The 22,594-nt window shown below is 34.2% G+C and overlaps 1 protein-coding gene across 11 annotated transcripts in view; it reads left to right on the forward strand.

The window, feature by feature from the left end:
- Positions 1–21,411, forward strand: part of PPFIA2 (PTPRF interacting protein alpha 2) — a 407,328-nt gene extending 385,917 nt beyond the window's left edge. For 4 of the 11 annotated variants that reach the window (XM_060111668.1, XM_060111672.1, XM_060111671.1 and 1 more), the window contains 7 exons: positions 697–890; positions 4,987–5,084; positions 10,792–10,967; positions 11,849–11,917; positions 17,649–17,808; positions 19,016–19,107; positions 21,116–21,411. In XM_060111668.1, coding sequence (XP_059967651.1) covers positions 697–890; positions 4,987–5,084; positions 10,792–10,967; positions 11,849–11,917; positions 17,649–17,808; positions 19,016–19,074 — 756 coding nt within the window. In that variant the 3' untranslated portion in view covers positions 19,075–19,107; positions 21,116–21,411. The remainder of the gene's footprint in view (positions 1–696; positions 891–4,986; positions 5,085–10,791; positions 10,968–11,848; positions 11,918–17,648; positions 17,809–19,015; positions 19,108–21,115) is intronic. The other 7 variants (XM_060111669.1, XM_060111673.1, XM_060111677.1 and 4 more) reach the window with 2 other exon arrangements.
- The last annotated feature ends 1,183 nt before the right edge of the window (positions 21,412–22,594 follow it).

The raw sequence follows: 22,594 nt of genomic DNA on the forward strand, positions 1-22,594 counted from the left end.
TTTTAAGAACAGTGGTAAAGTCAGTTCATATTGTTATATTAAAGAATTAGATTGTCTTACAGTTTGATCATGCTCTGCTTCTTTAAGTACAGAGTCTGTATTGATTGATATCTACGAAAGACTGATTGCATCAATTTTTATAGAATACTGGCTGCATGCCTCACTAGGTAACAAAAATGACCACATAAAGCTTCAGCATTTCTATCTCCCTAGCCTTGTGGCTCCTTTCTCTATTCATTTACTGAGGTTTCTATTTTCACATCAAGATTTGCCATTACACCATGGCAATGGTTAATAGTAGCATTGAAGAGAAGGAAATGGTGGCGTATTGGCTAACAGATAAAAATAAAATAAGTTAAATAAATCTATCAATACAAAAAAAGGATCTTTAAGCTCAGCATTTGTATTATATCATTCATTTTAGCTTTTGAATTAAAATGCATATTTGTATAAAATGTAATTCCTTTTGAGCAAACAAAGTGAACATAATCATTCTCTTTAGGCAAGGACCTTGATACATGTACCCAGAGTTCCACTTTGTACCAAAATAAATCAAATATTTAGAGCTAAATATTATTTCCACTTTGTTTCAATATATCATAGGAATTAAATATCAATTATAATGATAGCCCATACCCTCCAATTACCATCTCATTTTATTGGCTAAGAAACTTGACTGCTATAAAACAATTCTAGTGTCCGGTTTTTCTACAGACCCTGGCATATGGAGATATGAACCACGAGTGGATTGGAAACGAATGGCTTCCCAGCCTGGGGTTACCTCAATACAGAAGTTATTTTATGGAATGCTTGGTAGATGCAAGAATGTTAGATCACCTAACAAAAAAAGATCTCCGTGTCCATTTAAAAATGGTGGATAGTTTCCATCGGTACGTTTTTTCCAAAAAGTAATTAAAGTGAAAAGTAAATAACTGTACATATTACTGGAACATAAAGAGATATTTAAGAAATATAGAATATGTGCTCTTTGAAACATCTGTGTACATCTACTTGGCAAAGTATCTTTATGCAACAAATTGCGGGGACTATCTAATGTAGAGCTGGGTGCATATTACATGCCCAAAGTTTATGGAACTGGACAGTACAAAATTCTCATACAGCGTAGATCTTTTTTTCCCCTGTATCTGTAGGAAATTTCATGTTTGTGATTTGTATCTATATATGTTTTAATATTAGAAAATTATTTATTAAGAATAAAATCATCAGTCTCAACTATATATGTAGTTATAAATTATATAACTTAGGGATATACTAGAAAAAAATTTGAGAAGGAATTGTCTTCTGAAGAAAATTTTTGTTTTTGTGTAAACCTTTTAGTGCTTTTGCTTATTTGTACATTAATTTTCAGGAAAAAAATACTGAATGGGTTATGAGACATTGGTAAGAGCACAGATAAATGAAAGGCAAATGAAAATTAGTTTTTAAAGTTGCTTGTCATCTAGGGAGTTAAAAAAAGGGTTGTTATAATACCATGTCATAAATGTTATGTAGTAGCCTGATCTCTTTGTAGGTTATCTGCAAAATTGTCCGTTGTATTATGATTATTTTATATACAGTTAGTTATTATAAATTAATAAATATAAATCTAGACAATTTGGGAAACTATTTGTTCACATCCTGTCCAACATTTAATTGACAGAAATTAAAATGGTATAAAAATCATATATGTTAATGACTAAAGTTAGGATAAAGAGATAATAATTGAGATTCTTCAGTCAAATTTATCAAAATGCTTTGAATCTTACCACAGTTGTTTACACTGTTGGATTAAATTTAGTAGAGATAAATATAACATCGTTTTTAAAAACAATTAAAATGCTGGATGGGGAATTCATGATTTAAAAGCAGTTCAAGTGAAAAAGATATGTGATTTATAGTTGACACAAAAATCTCAGTTCTGGTTAATGGCTTGACAGGGCATATTTAGACTGTGTTTATTGGCAGGCACAATAAAAGTCCTACCATGTGGTGAGATAATAATAAGAAACTGTATTAATTTATGGACATTAAATTGTTATTGATAAAGTGGTAGAAATCTGGGGGAAAGGAAGGAATTAAAGAAATTTAGCTTGGATAGGGGAAGACTTTAGATAAGTTTTCTTATGTTTTAACATTATGTGATAGAGTAATATTTGCTGTCTTGAACATGTGCTTTTCTAGTACAAATAGGTATAGATAATAGGGTGAGTGATTTATGTTCAACAGAAAATACAACTTTGTATCACTCTCAATTGCTCTATAGTACACACATTGTGAGGTAGTGAGTTCCCTGTCACTGAACATTTAGGGCCTCAAATTTTGTGTGGTTGCAATAGACTTTTAAATATTAGAATTTTTGTTGACACACTTGTGCCTGTTTTCTATTCTTCACTGGATCAACTTTTAATTGCTTTATTATTATAGTAGAAATGATTCATCCAGAGATCAAGTTTTCTTTTTTAAAAAATAAAAATTACTCAAATGGCAGGGTTCTTGTTTGTTCTGGGAAATACACAAGCTTCATCTTTATGCTATGCTTAGCTCTGACTTAAAGCAAGTAATACTTTACTGCATATGGCATCCCATTGTCTTTACAGCCCAGTTTCCCATCTGACAAGACATTGTTGTAACAACATATATCCTTTTTATAGCACAATTTTACATTACATACAAAAACTGGGCAGAAGTTAGGCAAGACCCAGTGGTTTAACCTCAAGCTGGCTAATGTCTATGATGGTTTTTACACCAGTATTACCTGGTATTCCACTGAATTAGTTTGCTTGGGCTAGCATGACAAAATAACATAGATGGGTGGCTTAAACAACAGAAATTTATTTTCTCCAAGTTCTGGAATCTAGAAAACAAAGATCAAGGTGCAGCATTATTGGTTTCTTCTCCTTGGCTTGCAGATAGCTGCCTTCTCACTGTGTCCTCACATCGTCTTCCCTGTGTGTGTGTACTTCCCAGGTTTCTCTGTGTGTCCAAATTTCCTCTTATAAGGACACCAGTCTTACTGGATTAAGGCATACCCTGATGATCTGATTTTAACTTAATTACCTCTTTTAAGACCCAGTCACCAATCACAGTCGCATTCTGAAGCATTGGGCGTTAGGGCTTCATTGTAAGAATTTGGGGAAAAACAGTTTATCCCATAACAGCAATTAATGCAGATTTCTTTCCATTTTCCTCTGATTCTGAAATATTTGAACTCAGCATTGTTCTTATTAAAATGCAGGGCTTAGAAATGCATCCAGCACTTAAGAGTAGCCTGGCCAATGTGTATGTCTAAATTTGTCTATAATTCTAAACATTTAAGAAATCACCAATATTCAGTGCTCTTTGTTCTTGAGGCCTAGAGATTCTTTTTACCTATTATACTCTTCCACATCCTTTATATATAATATCAGTAAGTCTTCTTTCTTCTCTCTGAACATCTCTGGTTTCTAGATTTTCTTTTCATGCTTTTCTTTGTCCTTAGTGGGACCTTTATTTTGACAGCATTTCTTCTTCAACTAATTTCCCTGTCCCCTAGAATTACCTATTTTCCCCAACTCCTGTGTTACTACCAGATTATTCTCTCTTAAACCAAAGCCTTTTATTTTCATTTTTATCCTCCTGCGAAAATTGTCCAATAATTTTTATTACCTTGATGGGTTCTACACATACTCTGAATGCAAACTTTCCTTAATGTAACCCCATTCTCCAAATAAAATCTTATTCCTCCTAACTTCCTGGCATAGATCTTCACTCTGGACAGAGGATCTATCACCACACACTTAACGTTTCATCAGCAATCCTATGTTCATGGTGCTCCATATCCTTTACTAACCCTCCCTCTGCCTGATCCTTTAAGGATCAGTCAGTTTTCTGCTCTTCCACAATATCCTTTCCACATAGAGTTTCAATATCTGCTGACTTGTTCCTTTCACATGTTTCTGTATCACTTAGAGTTGGTGGCTATTCATTTTGGTATTTGGTTCTGTATGTTATCACTTAACTCATTCATCTTTTTATTATTTATTTATAAATTTATTTATTATTTTTGGCTGCATTGTGTCTTCGTTGCTGTGCTCAGGCTTTCTCTAGTTGTGGCAAGCGGGGGCTACTCTCTGTTGCGGTGTGCAGGCTTCTTATTGTGTTGGCTTCTCTCATTGCAGAGCATGGGCTCTAAGTGTGCGGGCTTCAGTAGTTGTGGCACGTGGGCTCAGTAGTTGTGGCTCGTAGGCTCTAGAGCACAGGATCAGTAGTTGTGGTGTATGGGCTTAGTTGTTCCGTGGCCTGTGCGGTCTTCCTGGACCAGGACTCAAACCAGTGTCATTCTTAACCACTGCACCACCAGATAAGCCCCTCATTCATGTTTTTATATTATTTTTCTCATCAGCTAAAAAGAAAAGTATCCCTTTCTTATAACTTCCTTCTTGTCTCCATAATAATGACTCTTTTCAAAGGAGTAAAATGTTCATTTTTCTTCAAACAGTGTTGGAATAGCCTAATGGAAAACAAAGACATGTGGGTGAACAACATAATCCAAGATTATTTTTAAGACTATGGTTATTTTATTTCGAAAATACTTTTTTTTTACTCTTTAGAAACACTGTCTGCTTAGAATAACTATAATTTTTTTTTTTTTTTCTTTTTTGCGGTATGTGGGCCTCTCACTGTTGTGGCCTCTCCCGTTGCGGAGCACAGGCTCCGGATGCGCAGGCCCAGCGGCCATGGCTCACGGGCCCAGCCGCTCCGCGGCATATGGGATCCTCCCAGACCGGGGCACGAACCCGTATCCCCTGCATCGGCAGGCGGACTCTTAACCACTTGCGCCACCAGGGAGGCCCAATAACTATAATTTTAATTCCCTCCAATTCTAAAGGATTTAATTACAAATGGAATTTATTAACCTGTTGCCTGAAGAAGTAGTGCCTAGTGTTGACTATGCTTAATCCTCTACTGAGTAAACTAAATGTGTTTTCTCCTTTAAAAAAAAAACAGAACAAGTTTACAATATGGAATTATGTGCTTAAAAAGGTTGAATTATGACCGAAAAGAACTAGAAAGAAGGCGAGAAGCAAGCCAACATGAAATAAAAGGTAATATGTCTTTCTTTCATATCAAATGCCTTTTTTTTTTCTGGGATTTTTAGCTTTCACTTTTATGAACCTAAAATGCTGTATGCATTATAATTGTCGTTAAGTAACGTTAAGTATTCAGCTAGAAGAGTGTCATCATTATTTCTTTTTCATTACTTTTCTGATTAAAACTCAGAAAAGGATATCATCACTTTATAAGATAGATATCCCATTTGGGGAATATTCTTGATTTTCTGAATTGAGATTTATTCCTCTGAACCTATTACTTATATATTCTGTTTATCCTAAACATGCCTCCACATAGATAGTTTTGTCAGACTTTTAATAGAATATTCTCATTATGATTCAGAGAAACATGGTATATAATTTATTTACAGCAGTTTATCTCCGGTTTGCATCATTTGAATTCTATTTCAGTGACCAGATATTTTATTTTTGTAATATAGTTGTTGAAATTATACAGGGATTTTTATATAGAAGTTACAGAGGGAATTTTCCCCTATAAATGAGACTAGTCCACTAATAATTTTAACTAGGAATGATTTTAGAAACATTACTAACTGCTGCAACTATTGTTTGTACAAACCAATAAGACACTTCCTATAACAGACTTATTAGAAAAGTACTATATTTAGTAATTAACCCTTTAAATGTTGAGCAGTACCTTAATATACAGGGGAAATAATTGTTTAAAAAGAACATGTTAGACTTTATACTTGTTAAAGACCACTTTATTTTTATTATTGTTGTTGTTGAAGGAAAATTTAATGATTAGGTATAAGATATAAATATCTACGGGACATTTTTGGGCAAAAATCATAAGCCCTTTTATGTCTATTTATACTTTTTAATGGAAAAAAGTCTCAAATTCTTTGAAGAAAATTTTGAGTAGAAGCAAAATAAACTCCTTATATTTCTGTTTACCATTACCCAGGAGTTGATATATGGAAGCATTTCATCAAATTCAATAAGTGTTTGTACATTAATTGTTCAAAGTTAGGCACGAGTCTGTTTATTGTCATCTTCACTGCCTTTAGGGCTTACCTTAGACATGAAAATAGTCTATATTACACGTTACCCTTCCTCCCCATATTAAAGTTTAGCACTGTTTTATTCTTTCAGATCACCTATCTTAGACTTCTGTAATTTTCATTTGTGATAAATATTGTCAGAAATCACTTTTATCTTTGGCAGTTCTTGGAAAGTACATTAGTTAGAGTGGAATGGGTTTGAATGCCTGTGAAGGTGATTGATTAAAAGTATTTTTCTATATATGGTTCATTGGAGAGTAGACAGACACACAATGGATTTCTTGTAACACTTCATTTGACTCATTACCTAGGAGCAAGAAAGTGTTCTTCCATTATCAAAATTGGGTTATTTGATTTCATTTTATTTTGGGGACCCAGGAAATTGCAAGTTGTTTTTAGAGCACTGCTGTTCAGTTGAATTGAAATTTGGGGACTAATTGGCCAAAGAAAGACACCAGAAGGAAGTCTGTGCTTGACCTAACAGAAGATGTTTTAGCACACAAATAGATTTTACCCGTGGGATACCCGTTTCTGGTTTTCTTTTTTGAAGTATTTTTTCCAATTAGATTTTATTATGCTTGGTCTCATCACATGAAATGCTTCTTATATAGACAGATGATTTGGCACTACATCAAATATTATATTAGTATTTGGCAATTGCTAGTTAGAGTGTAGCTCTGAGAAAAACTGCCAGGATTCACTATGATTATACACAGGCAACTCCATGTGTGATGTAGCTGTGAGTGAGATCATAAATAGCCCGTTTCCTGTAACTGATCTGATGATATTTACAGGAATAACTCTTGACTGTGACTAGGGGTCTCTGTTATTACCTGAAGTGTTAATTAACCTTGACCTTAATGAACAGATTTCTGAAGTGAGACCATGTGAATATCAAGAATCTATAAGCATTTAATTTGTTGCTAGGAAACAGTCAACACTGATCTCTAGACATTTATTGTTTAGGTCAAGAGGATCCTTACAAAGCTTTAAAGTCAGAGCATAAATTTTGCTTGGAAACAGATTTATAGAAAGGGATCTGATTTACAAAATAAAAAAAAAAAAACTATGTTGTTCTGAAGAAGAGAATTCGGTACTAGTGTCTTATTTACCTTTACCTTGTAAATAAATGGATTATTTTATACTTATTATTTCATGAATAACTACAGGTATGGCAATGGAATTTTTGGTAGACGTATATTTACAGAAATATGGTAACTACAAAATATGTCATAGACTATCAAAATACAAATTCAGCTCCAGAAAAGAACAAATACTTCCTATTTACAAATCCATTTAGTGTAAAGAAAACTCGACATTTTTGTTGAACTATTGTCCCATTAGTTTTTTAAATGTTGCATTTAGTAAAAATAATTGGAGAACGGTTACTGCCAACCATACATACCTACCCAACTTTTGAAGTACAAGTGTGGTATAACCAGTAGTTAGAACTAATCAGTTGCTATCAACAGCAGCTGACTAATGTAACCAAAATATAATACCAACCAACTTACATCCTGTTTTCTGAGTCTAATGCCTCAATGGAAAAACTAATGAATGCTCAGAGGAAAACATATACTTTAGGACTGACCAGGGAGACCCAGTGAATATATATATATAATATAAAATTTCCATAGATAGTAAGGATTATTACCTAAGTCCTTTGCTTTGCTGAAGACATGGGGAAAGAAAGAGCTGAAACTCTGAGGGAGACAATCAACATCCTACTTCCTGAAGAAATTCATTCTTTGGCTGGAGCAGGATATAGTAATGCGATTGTGGAAAGTGAGCATTTTGAGTCTTTCCTCACATGTTTCTCATTAAACCAAATCCAAAGAGAGACGTAGGGCCTTTCTTTTGAAATAAGATTGTTCAAGCCACAATAGGAGTTAAGTAGAGGTATGTGAGGTATATATACCTTCCAGATTCATATGCAAATGCTTTACTACCACCATGGATTGGTAGAGACAAAAAGAGTACAAATTAATGTGAAGAATTTCCACTTCTGACTATAATGGAATACATTAAATCAGATCAATCTTCAACCAAGAACAAGTAGAAAAACTAGATCAATCAATAAACAGCTGTTTGAAGGCAGCAGAAAGCAACTAAGACACCTGAGCCTTGAGAGGCCATGATCTTGAGAAAAAGAGAAATGTGTTGAGAGATAAGCCTGGTATTCTCTGCTGCTTTTCCCTGTCTTACAGAACAGGGGAGGGAACATTGTAATTTAGAGGTGCCAAAGCTGCCAGGCCTTGAGGAACCAAGAACCTGGAAAAACAGGAAATAAGTAAGCCTGACACTTTATGCAACGTTCCTCTTGAGGCAGTTTTCAGTCATAAAGTCAGGGATTATATATATACACACACACACACACACACACACACACACACACATATATATACATATATATATATGTATATATATATATATAACATGTCAAATATTGGGACAAAATGAGGAAAACCAAAAGGAATAAAACAGAAAATAGAAATATATCCACAAGTGACCCTGTATGATTTTTTTTCAGACATGGACTTTAAAACAATTGTGGTTAATGTGTTAAGAAAATAGGTGACAAAATGGAAAATTTTTAATAAATAGCTAGAATCAGTATGTTAAGAAATGATTAAGTGGAAATTTTAAGAAGCAGAAAGTTTAAACTGGAACTAATAATGAAATAAAAGATATATCAGTTGAAAATATCTGGCCTGAAACGTGAAAAGGAGAACAAAAGGATGAGTGATACAAAACAGATTATTAGAGACACTGGACACAGGGAGGAGTCTAGTATAGGTGTAATTGGAATCCCAGAAAGAGAGGTAAGAGAGAATGAGGAAGAAGCAATAGTTGAAAAGATACTGGTGGATTTTTTTTTTTTTTTTTTTTTTTTTGCGGTACGCGGGCCTCTCACTGCTGTGGCCCCTCCCATTGCAGAGCACAGGCTCCGGACGCGCAGGCTCAGCGGCCATGGCTCACGGGCCCAGCCGCTCCGCGGCATGTGGGATCTTCCCAGACCGGGGCATGAACCCGTGTCCCCTGCATTGGCAGGCAGACCCCCAACCACTGCGCCACCAGGGAAGCCCCAAAGCAGCACTATTCTTAATAACCACAGTAGAATCCACCCAAATTTCCATCAACAGTAGAAGGGATAAATTGTGACATAATCGTACAATGGAATACTAAATAAACAAGCTACTGCTATTTGCCATAGCATGGGTGAACCCTATATTGAGTGAAGATATATATTGTACGACAGCATTTATAAGACACTAAAAAATCAGGCAAAATTAATCTGGCGTGAGCATAGTCAGAATATTAGTTATTGTTGGGGTGAGGATAATAACTGAGAAAGGACATGAGGGGACCTCTGGTGCTGAAGTATCACTTTATTGCTTTGATTTTATACACAAGAAAATCTGAATTGGTTATAAATTAATGCATTAGGACAAATTATTAATGCTTTTGAAAAACTTAATATATAAATACTCCCCCCCACACACACACACACAAAGAAGAAAATACTAATAAGATTTTTGCAGATAATTTAAATTGGGGAAATGAACAGTTGAAGTTGAAGAATAGTTCCCAAAGTATTCTTTATACTTTTTCCGGATAAGGTATAAATTTCATTCTGAAAGAAAAAAAAATTAATAGGAAAACTTACTTTTACTGTACTAGTAAATTATGCATTTAATTTCCCTTTCTAGAAATGAAAAAGTTTTCTTTTTTTAGAAAAAAAGTTTTAATAATTTTCTCATTTCCCCTTAAGGATTAGAAAAAAAGGTTTAATTCTTTTCTTATTTCCCCTTAAGTTCCTCAAAATTCTTTCTTTTCAATGGAACATTCTGGTCCTTCTGACTGTTTTGCTGGCTATTATGTAGTATTATGTCAACTTATAATGAGAAGGAATGGAAAAAGGATAAAATATACTTTGATATGTTTTGGTCTAAAAAGGTATATATGACATTTTTCTCTAAAGGTTAGTTTTAGAAAATAAAATTCAAAGTGTTTTGTACCTTAGTAAAATATTGAGTTTCAACCTAAAAGGAAAAACAACTTATGACTTGAAAGTGGTTGATTTTTGGATTAGTATGTGATGGAGAAATAATGGATTGACAAAATAGTAGGGTAAGTATCAAACCATTGAGTGCCTGTTCTCTTACTATTCTGTTCTCTGACTTATTGCTTCAGATGGAAAAAAAAAAGTTTCTTCTAGCCTATACACAATAGTTAGGTAGTAGTTTAAAAATACTCTGATGAAGAACCATTTTAGATTGTCATCTTGCTCTCTTGACTGAAGAGCTGTATGTGGACACAAATAAGAAATGTCCCCATCTGGTGGTAAAAGCATTGAACTTCAGACAGACCCCTAGAACTCCAGAATGAAAACAAGAAACACTTTGAGACATGATGTTCCATGTGATGGAAATGCTCTCATTTCAGTGATAACAAACACTCTTGAAATCACAAATTGTTTTCTGGGCTAAAAGTAGAAAGGGTTAGTTATTAGAATGGTAAATATATGTAACACAAGGAGCCAGCTGCACTGGGGAGTGGATGAAGAAGCCAGCATAAATGCTGACGTGGCCAGACGCCTGTGGCTCATTTCAGCCAGCAGTTTTTATTTACTATGCAAAATACTGCAGCCTAAAATGATGCACCTCTTTTTCTAGATGTGTTGGTGTGGAGCAATGATCGAGTTATTCGCTGGATACAAGCAATTGGACTTCGAGAATATGCAAATAATATTCTTGAAAGTGGTGTGCATGGCTCACTTATAGCCCTGGATGAGAACTTTGACTACAGCAGCTTAGCTTTATTACTACAGATTCCAACACAGAACACCCAGGCAAGCCCCTTTGTGCTGTAGTTGCACTGTGTCCTGGTTTATGTAAGGACAAAGTAAACTTTTAGGAAAAACAAGTCGGCTGTGTATTCATGATTCCTAATGGGAGCTAGTTCAACCTTTGATATATGTCACTGGGACTTTAATTTCAAGCTACTGGATTTCTAGCCAAAACAAAATCATAAAATTAAGTAGAAAGGGATTTAGAAGTTATGTGGTCCAACCTCCCACCTGAATGCCAGATTTCCCCCAAACAATATCTCTGACAGATGGCCTTTAGTCTCTGCCTCTCTGAGGGGCAGTCATTTCTATTTACATGTCTGAATTTTACAGACACTCAGCTCTGGGTGTGCCATTGATTCCCAAGTCTGGATAATTATTTGAATTGCTGGAGTTCCTTAAAAATTTAAAATAAAACGTGCAATCTACATCACAAGCCTAAGAAATCAGATATCAAGAGATAGGACACAGGAACCCTAATCATTTAAAGTTTCCCCAAATGATGATGATTTTCCAGGTTTGAGAACTACCTGCATAGACGTGATAAAAATGTGGCAGTCTAACTTTACTTTTTATTTCATTTTTATATATTTCAAAATTTACATAAAATATTCAATTGGAATAAAGTAACAGAGTGAGGTCAAACCCTTTGACCTCAGATGCTTATGTGAGGCTGTCTCTACTGTCCACAGACTAAAGAAAATTGCCCTTCCTTGTGTTTATAGTTAAAATTTACAATGGCTTATAGATATAGAGGATGAAAAAAATGAGACCCCTGTAAATAAAACAGGTTATTGGAATGTTTTCTCAGGTAAATATAATCGCTATGATTTTTCAAGTAAAAGGTGACTTCAATGATGTTAACTCTAATCTGATCTCGACAGGCAAGGCAGATTCTCGAAAGGGAATACAATAACCTCCTGGCTCTGGGAACTGAACGGCGACTGGATGAAGTAAGTCTTTGTCTGTCATTGTCATTCAAAAGGGACCTGGGACAGTACAAGTACACTTAAAATTTTTTTTAATTCAAAAATTTTTTTATTGAAGTATAGTTGATATACAATATTATATGTTATAGTGTACAACATAGTGATTCTCAATTTTTAAAGGTTATACTCCATTTATAATTATTATAAAAAATTGGCTATATTCCCCGTGTTGTTCAACATATCCTTGTAGCTTATTTTATACATTATAGATTGTACCTCTTAAGCCCCAACCCTATTTTACCCCTCCACCCTCCCCTCTCCCCACTGGTAACCACTAGTTTGTTCGCTATATCTGTGAATCTGTTTCTTTTTTTGTTATATTCACTAGTTTGCTTTTTTTTTTTAATTTCACATATAAGTGATATCATATAGTATTTGTCTTTCTCTGACTTATTTCACTTAGCATAATACCCTCCGAGTCCATCCATGTTGCTGCAAATGGCAAAATTTCATTCTTTTTTATGGCTTAGTATTCCATAGTATATATACATGCAACATCTTTTTTATCCATTCATCTATTGATGAACACTTAGGTTGCTTCCATATCTTGGCAATTGTAAATAATGCTGCTATGAACATTGGGGTGCATGTATCTTTACGAATTAGTGTTTTCATTTTTTTCGGATATATACCGAGGAGTGGAATTGCTGGGTCACGTGGTAGTTCTACTTTTAGTTTTTTGAGAAACCTCCATACTGATTTCCACAATGGCTGCAGCAATTTACGTTCCCACCAACAGTGTACAAGGGTTCCCTTTTTGCCACATCCCCTCCAGCATTTATTTGTGTTCTTTTTGATGACAGCCATTCTGACAGGTGTGAAGTGATATCTCATTATGGTATTAATTTGCATTTCTCTGATGATTAATGATGTTGAGCATCTTTTCACAAGTCTGCTGACCATCTGAATGTCCTCTTTGGAAAAATGTCTATTCACGTCTTCTGCCCATTTGTTAATTGGGTTGTTTCTTTTTGTTGTCGAGTTATATGAGCTATTTATATATTTTGGATATTAACCCCTTATCAGTCATATCATTTGCAAATATTTTCTCCTGTTCAGTAGGTTGTCTTTCTAGCTACTATTGCGAAATTCTCTATTTCTCCCTTCAGTTCTGTCAGGCGTTGTTTCATGTATTTTGGGACTCTGTTGTTAGGTGCACATAATTATATCATTTTGATGAATTGACCCTTTTATCATTATAAAATATCTGTCTTTAGTATATTTCTTGGTCTTAAAGTCTATTTAATATTGGTATAGACATTTTACCTCACTTGTGGTTACTGTTTGCATGGTGTATATTTTTTCATTCTTTTGCTTTCAACCTATTTGTGTCTATGCATCTAAAATGTCTCTTGTAGGGAGTGTATAATTGAATCTTGTTTTTTTAATCTGGTGTGATAATGTTTAAGTCATTCACATTTAGTCTGAATGTTTAAGTTATTTATATTTAGAGTAATTATTGATATGGTTGGATTTCTCTGTGCAGTTTTATTTTTTTCTATATGCTTCATGTCTTTTGTTCTTGTTGTGCTTCTGTTCTTCCCTTACTGTCTTCTTTTGTGTTAAATACTTTTCTAATGTACATTTTAATTCCTTTGTGGTTTATTATATTTTTGAGTTACTAGTCTCAGTTTGTTCTAGAGATTATATGTAATTTATCACAACATACTTCAGATTAATACTAACTCAATTCTAATAAATTATCAAAACTTTGCTCCAATATAGCTCAATTCCCTCCCTTACCCTTTGTGCTATTATTGTCATATATATTACATCCATATGTGTTATAAATCCAATAATAGTGTTATAATTATTGTTTCATATGTCTTTTTAAAAGTTTAAGAGGAGAAAAAATATATTTATAGAATTTTAAATATTAAACCACATATTTATCATTTCTGGTTCTTTTCATTTTCTTCTGTGGATTCAAGTTACTGTCTGGTGTCCTTTCCTTTCTCCAATATAACACTATTCCCTCTTTATGTTATAAACCTGACAATTGTTTTTTAACTCAGTTAAGAGAATACAAGAGAAAAATATGTTTATAGTGTCTTTGTATTTACCTATATAATTGCCTTTTGCTCTTTATTTCTTCATGTGGATTCAGTTTACTGTCAGGTGTCGTTTCCTTTTACCCTGAAGAACTTCCTTTAGTATTTTTTATAAGGCAGGCCTGTTAGCAACAAATTCTCACTCTTTGTTTGTCTGGGAGTGTCTTTATTTCACCTTCATTGTTGAAGGATACTTTTATTGGACAAAGACTTCTTGATTGACAGGATTTTTTTCTTTCAGCACTTTGAATATGCCATCTCATTCCTTCTGGCCTCCATTGTTTCTGATACAAAATTAGCTGTTAATTTTATTGTGGTTCCCTTGTATGATACATCAATTTCTCTCGTGTTCAAGATTTTCGCTTTCTTTTAAAACAGTTTTACTATGATGTCTACTTGGACTTTGGATGTGTAAATTAATGTTTTTCATCAAATTTTTGAATTTTTGGACTATTATTTCTTCAAATATGTTTTTCTGCCTAATTCACTCCTCTTCTGGAATTCCCATTAAGTGTATATTGTGTGTTCAAAGATGTTCCATGGGTATCTGAGGCTCTGTTCATTTTTCTTCATTCTTTTTTTCTTTCTGTTCTTTAGACTGAATAATCTCAATTGCTGTATCCTCAAGTTTGCTGATTCTTTATTCTTCCAGCTCAAAGATGCTATTGAACCTCTCTAGTGAATTTTTTTTTTTATAAATGGCTTTTATTTATTTATTTTTGGCTGTGTTGGATCTTCGTTTCTGTGCGAGGGCTTTCTCTAGTTGCAGCGAGCGGGGGGCCACTCTTCATCGTGGTGCACAGGCCTCTCACTATCGCGGCCTCTCTTGTTGCAGAGCACGGGCTCCAGTTGCGCAGGCTCAGTAGTTGTGGCTCATGGGCCTAGTTGCTCCGTGGCATGTGGGATCTTCCCAGACCAGGGCTCGAACCTGTGTCCTCTGCATTGGCAGGCAGATTCTCAAGCTCTGCGCCACCAGGGAAGCCCCCTCTAGTGAATTTTTAATTTCAGTTATTTCACATTTCAATTCCAGAATTTCCATTAGATTCTCGCTCTCTCTGTATATCTATAATATATATATCATATATATAATACATCATATATGTGTATAATTTCTATTGATATCCTCTATTTGATGAGTCATTTGATGAGTCTTTCCTTTTTTTTAACATCTTTATTGGAGTATAATTGCTTTACAATGGTGTGTTAGTTTCTGCTTTATAACAAAGTGAATCAGTTATACATATACACATATCCCCATATCTCTTCCCTCTTTCATCTCCCTCCCTCCCACCCTCCCTATCCCACCCCTCTAGGTGGTCACAAAGGCCATTCTCTAGTAGGTCTGCATCTTTATTCCCTCCTTGCCCCTAGGTTCTTCATGGCCATTTTTTTTTTTTTAGACTCCATATATATGTGTTAGCATACAGTATTTGTTTTTCTCTTTCTGACTTACTTCACTCTGTATGACAGACTCTAGGTCCATCCACCTCACTACAAATAATTTCATTTCTTTTTATGTCCATTATGGTTTATTACAGGATATTGAATATAGGTTCCTGTGTTGTACAGTATAGCCTTGTTGTTTATGTATTTTATATATAGTAGTTTGTATCTGCTTTTAATCCTTACTCTTGTTTAATCAAAAAGATAGTCTGCATAAGTACATACACACTTTTAAATACAATTATTATCCTTACTTAAAAGTTGGAAAAATAATTTTAATAAAAATTATTAAAGATCTGTCATATCATTAGATTCTAAAATGCAGACTGACCTGAAGTAGAGGTCCAGTCAGAGACACAAGTCTCTGTGGGTTCTAGTGTTGCTTAAAGGTAATGAACAAGTTGAAAGGCCTAAATGGAATGTTATTATCTGCCTTTAAAATATGCTGCCTCTTTTTATTACTAAAAAAGCACGATTTTATCATTCAAACCCTCTAGTCACTTTTGTCTGTTTTTTGTTTCTTTGTTTGATTTTGGTTTTGTTTTTTGATTGTGAACAAAAATATCTAAACAACTTAGCTGGAGCCAGAATAGACTTGTTTCTGGGGCTGATCGCATTTAGATTCCACTGAAATGATTTGAGAAGTGTTCATGTGCTGCTACAGACAGGGGATATCCTCAGTTGAGAGCGTATCTTTCAATCTCCTCTCCTCTCCTCTTTTCCTATGATGTTGTTGCTTATAGTTCCCATTAACTTTCTGCAGTAACACTATGTTGAAAGAAGTTAAGGAATCATGATTTAAATTCTCAACTTACTGGCATATGTGTGAGCCCTTATCTCACACATTATAGGAGCTGTATATTCCTACAATGTAATGTAATGTTTTATAGGACTGAAGAAAATTTATGTTCATGCAACAACTTCTCCAAGATTCAAGAAGTCAGAGAGGCCACAACTGTGAAATTCTGCTTCTTTTTTCCATTTATAAACATTTGGAGGTCTAAGGCAAAGTAAAATGCAGCAGCTGAGAAGAGTAGCAGAAATCTCTTAAAGTGTAAAATGGCTATCAAATCTAAACAAAATTTATATATTAATAATAAGGATTCTAAAAGAAAAATGGATAAATGTAATTACATAAATGATTTTATTTTCCCCAGATTAACCTTGTATGCTACTTAAATTAGTAGTCTATGATGAAGAATACTTTATAGTGTTTCTTATTTATAACAATAATTTAGGCTGAATATCTATCTATATTCTCTATGCCCAAATGAAGTCACCTGAGCTAACAGAGTCAACCACACATATTTAACTATAATTTTAGGGAGTAGACAGTCCTTCCTTAGATGAAAAACTTAGTGATATAAGAAGATAAGGTCTATGTAGAATGATTAATATTTTCCTTAGATTAGAAACAAAGAATATCAGTCAAATGGTAAATTACATACTGTTGCTTACCAATTCAGAGAAAATAATTGTCTGCAGGTACAATGTGTATGCACAGAGAGGGAAGATTTTATGCAATTAAGATACAATAGAATCAGCAACAAGAATTACATTGTAAAACAGCAACCAGAGTTACATTATGCTTTTAGTGGCATCTAATGAGCACATGTATTAAAAGGAAGGTGACCATTTGCATAGGTTTTTCAACAAACTACAAGTTAATTCTGTATCAGCTGAAATCTAGCAAATGACAAATTTAGTTTCTTACACAGAATATAAATTATCGTATCCCATATGAGACAGGCTGTATCAAATATAGATTTCCCATAACACATATCTTGTATACATAAAAGCAAAATTCATGAATTAATCAAGTGTGTGAATCAAATAGTGTTTACCCAATACTTATTCAACTAAGTATATCATCCCATAACATAAAAACAGTTGGCATGAAGTGCAACAAAGTATACCCAATATTCTTTTTGGAAAAACTTTGGGGTTTTATTTTAAATTTTCAAAGATTTTACTTTCATATATGTTTTAGATTCGAAATCATATGAACTTTTTAATAAAAACATTTCTATTTCACATAACCTGCATTCTCATTGTGGAATCAATATAACCCTTGAAATAAAGTATAATATTCCATATGTATACTTTACAGACTGAATGTAAATAATCAGTGTTACATGTTTTAAGCACCTGGACTGGTTTGCTTGTTTTCATTACATCAAGTTGTATGTCTGTACTGGCAGAGCGATGACAAGAATTTCAGGCGTGGGTCGACTTGGAGAAGGCAGTTTCCTCCCCGTGAAGTACATGGAATCAGCATGATGCCTGGGTCCTCAGAAACATTACCGGCTGGATTTAGGTTAACCACAACATCGGGGCAGTCAAGGAAAATGACAACGGATGGTACAGTAGTTTTGCATTTCTGCTTATAAAGTAAAAAGCTTGTTTAGCAAATGCTATCATTCTCTGATCTTGCATAGCTTTCTAGAATTGATTCTTTTCTTAAGTTGGTTTGCTCTGCTTGAAGTTTACTTTGCTTTCATCAGACCATACTCTTTTGTAAGCTGCTAATGCATGAACTCATGGCACTTTATTCATATTTTAAAAATAATTTAAAATATCCTAAAAAGGACAATTTTGGCTAATGTCCACATCTAGGAAGAAAAACATCTGCATGATTTGTGTTTCTTTACTCTTCTAGTCACCAAGTAAATAATTTGTTTCGAGGATGGATTTGGACTAAAGGTCCTTCATAAATGGAAATTAACTCCACTGTCACCCTACATGCTTGAATATTGCAAGTTTTCTATTTCATCTTAAAAACTCAGACTCATCAGATATTCTCATCTATGACCAAGGCAGAAGGCCTTAAATAAACAAGCACAACATGAGAAGAGAATTAAACAAACACAAAACCGACAGTAATTTCCCAATTAGTATTTCCTTCTGTGGACATTAGACTTGTGTTATATACTTCACAAAGGAAGACAGCCATTCTGGAGGAGAGACATATTTGAAGTTGTAGTCACAAAGTTATGTCTGTCTGGTAAGCATTAAACAAAAAAGTCCCACTCTCTTTATTGAGACAATCAGCTAGAATTATTATTTCTTGTCAAGGTGATAGTTATCATGGCCCTTCAAATAAGTTCCATTATAAACCATGATCTTTGATCTATATTCCATGATCTTTGATCTATATTTCTTCTAAGTTGTTACTATTATGGAACACATGAACAAAATTCATGAGCCATTTAACATGATTAAAATGAGTATAGAAGCTTTTCAGTATGGAGGGGAAGACCATCCATCCTACTGAATTCTCCAAGAGCAATCTTTGCTTCAAAAACAGGAGCACCCAGGGGAACTGTTCTTGTTAACAGATTTCATCTAAGGAGGCATACACAACTTGAAAGCTCAGGTGAACCACATTGGAATACATTTTCTTTAGTAGCTTGTCTTGAGAAAAGGAATATGAGTGGCTTCTATCTGAGAGAAAGAAGGCCTATTAATATGTTCAGATCCCTTTATGCAGGGAAAATAAGTCTTTCTCACCTGAAATGCTGTACTCAAGTCATCCAAGTCCCTCTAAAGCCCTTTTCTCCGTTTGCAGTTCCTTCATCAAGACTGCAGAGGTTAGACAACTCCACTGTTCGCACATACTCATGTTGACAAGCCACTCAAAGGAGGCAGCACTGACCTGCTGTGAGTAGTTTTCCTTGGCTGACCACAAACCACCCACCAAAAAAGGGGGGCCTACATAGACTAGTATATGTACACGGTACTCTCCACTGTGGCCCAGCAGTACAGAAGGGAGGTAACCCCTTTGAACTGCTAGAGTGGAAAGGCTCTTTATATTGTAACTCTCAATCGAGGATTCCCTATCACCATCTGTCTGCTATGGTTTAAGGCCCGTCTGTTGGAGGCCTGTCACTATCTTATTACACATCAATGGGTTGCTGCTACACTGGTTTCTACGTTTTCGTAGCACTTTATATTGATGCCTATAGGATTTTACGGATGAGAGTCTGGCACTTACAGAATAATACACTTTTAAGTGAGTATTTGATATAGGGGAAGTTGAACTAGGCAAATGGTATTCTAGTAGGTACCCAGAGTAAAACAGTGGCAGAATCAGGAAAATGATGTGGAGGTGATTGCACATTAAAAACAAAAGTATAACTGAAAAATCTGAACTTCTGGTATGTTGTTTTTCATCGATGTGATTAATATTTGTTGAAAACGTATAGGAATTTTAAGTATCTGGGGTTTACAGCAGATAGAAACCAAGTGAAATAACATTATAACAATGGCGGACGGGACAGAAAACCATCCTATATAATCATAAGATATAAGGCATTTGTACTTCGAGAAATACTAGTTGATGGAATCTACTTTCCAGATCCATATGAAAATGGAGTTTTATTGGAAACCGGTCTTAGTAAAACTGTGTTTTCATAGAAAATAAATGTCAAGAACTCATAGACATTTTTTAATCTACAACTGTGCTTTACCAAAATATTCTACCATTTACGATGAATTAAAATTTTGGAGAAACACTTTTTAGAGCAATATTTAGAACCAAATATGTGTACAGGGATGGGGAGAGGAACAGCTCATCTTGTGCTGTTTATTCATTGCCTTGAACTAAAAGCTCCACACAATTTACTGATGGTCTTTGGGGCCTAATATAGGAGCTGATATGCTGCCTTATTTGGGTCACTATTTGAAGCTGCTGATGATAAAACAAAAAGCTTTCAGATAAGAGATTTAATTTCAGAATGTAAAACCCTAACATTAAAAATTTAATTATGGTATACAATTTGGCATCTTATTAGGCATGATCTAAAATTTGTAATAATTTGGCTAAATAACAGGCTTTCCAAAATACTGTTTGTAATAGTTTCTACACATAACATGATAATTTACCAGGAACTAGAATTAGAATAACTCACTAATTTACAAATGACTACTTAATATGTTGAGTAGTGCTTGCTTCTTAGCTCTTGACTGATGGGTAGAATTACTCTTTAACTATTTGTAACCTATATTTTGTGCTTGGCATTCTAGTTCATATTTCCTAGTTTTTACCATTAAATGGGATAAAGGTATTTATTTCCAATAAGTTAATCTGGGACAACCAATTTCTATTGTGAGGAAACGTTAGCATTTTTATTATTAACACAATTCAGAACATATCATTTATCTCTTGTGTCGGGATAGTAACTGTGATCTTTTCCTAAGTATATTATGACTGGAAAGAATCAGTGACGCCACATCACTAACCCAGATTCTTTGTATGTTACTGATTATCATTATGTGTTTTTGTCACAATTAAACAAAGGTCTCTTTTGAAGAGCTCTAAAATATATGAGTTAGAATACAGATCTATTCCATGGAATAGGTCAACTCAACTCAATTTATTAATGAGCAAGCTGTACGCTTTTCAAAAGGACTGCTGAGGTTTTCTGTGACTTTGTTTATATTACTGCCATACTTTCTACAAAGTTGAGCAAATCTTATTTATGAACCTCGCCTGCACAAAATTAGGAGCAAATATTAATTACATACAGCCATTGGTTAGACCTGAGATGCTATCCTACCCTTAGGACAAAAGTGGGCAGGATGCATGGAGGTGCACCAAGAGTCACAGAGGGAGATTTTCCAATCTGGGATCTTTCAGTAAACTAATGCTGTCCATTACATATTTTAGATGTCGTCTTTTCAGTCTACTCTACCTAAAGTGCACTACCATCTAAGAAGATAAGCAGTGAAAACCTTTGTGAAGACTGAATTCTAAGGAAATAATCACAACTAATGGTTTATTAAGCTGAAAATGTGATTTTAGGGGGAGTCAGTCAGATATTAAGTTTGATTAGTTTACTACAATTGTAAGAAAATGCTTAAGTCATTTGAATAATAAGCATCATCCACATCATAAATTCTGTACAACAGATAGATGCTTTTATGAAATGGAGCCACTTGTTTTTTTCATGTTTTATTGTAATATACTTGGCATTTATGTATTACTGTGTATGCATTTCTTTTTAAATGTGTAAGTCTTATGTAAATGGATATAAATATGATTTTTTTAAAAAATAAAATATATGGTTCATGGAGTCTTGAGTGCAAACATTTGACAATTCCAAGTACTGTTTGTATTTTACCATTCCACCATTTTTACAGTTTTTGAATTGTAACAAATTGATATGTTTCCTGGAAGCATGTTTCATGCTTCCACATGTTTCTCCTTCAAGTCTGTCAATCCTTAAAGCTGAAAACCTGCCTCTGATCATGTAAAAAAGAATGATTTAACCTGGAACTGGAGCCAAAAATAGACCTTTAAAGGAAATCAGGGATGTCCTATATCTTTAGAAATAGCACTGTGATGGCTCGATCTCCTTTTCAATACAAAACAAAGCCAAACTGTTTACAAGAGTCAAAAGCAATTATTTAAAAAAATTTATAAAGAAAAAAAAATCTCTTATTACCTGTGGACCAAGGGAAAAAAAAAAAAAAACTTCTTTACTAAGAACCACATGTTCATCCAAATACCTTGAACCTCCAGCCAGCCCTGTTCAGTGAATGTCAACCACTGCAGAGTCTGAGGTCATTTCCACTGGAAAAAGCAAAACCCCAGAAACCTTTCCCTTTTGTCAATGTAATAGGGCATTAGCCAGACTCATGTCTAACGTTACATGCTTTTAGCCGAGAAGGCCTTGTTGCGACTTCCCTGAAGTCAGTCTTATCAGAGGAAATAAAGACAGAATGATTAACATATATAGTGTATAAAAGTATAGAATAATAATCTCTTCCCTGTGGCTTTATTTGGTGGTGTTACTGTTGTTTATTCTTTGTTTATATGGGAGATTTCAAAGTAAAATCTATTTAAGAATACCATTTATCTAACTGCTGATTTTCTGCTGCTTGATCTTATTAACAGCAAGACCTGTCATTAGTAATTCCTTTTTTGTATTTAATTTGCTATGTTTGCACGTACATTACATTTGTTTTGATGTCGATTTTTGTTTAACAGATTCACTCAAAAGGTAATGGTAACAGAAACCCTCTCCATTGTCAATAAACAAAAATACTTCCAGTTCTCTGTTTAAGCTTTGTTTTCTAGTCACATATAGTTTAAAATTTTACTTAAACTATAATGAAAATCATTCTTTTTAGTGATCAATCTTTT

This window comes from Mesoplodon densirostris, chromosome 11 (assembly GCF_025265405.1).
Source record: "Mesoplodon densirostris isolate mMesDen1 chromosome 11, mMesDen1 primary haplotype, whole genome shotgun sequence".
Lineage (NCBI taxonomy): Eukaryota > Metazoa > Chordata > Mammalia > Artiodactyla > Ziphiidae > Mesoplodon > Mesoplodon densirostris.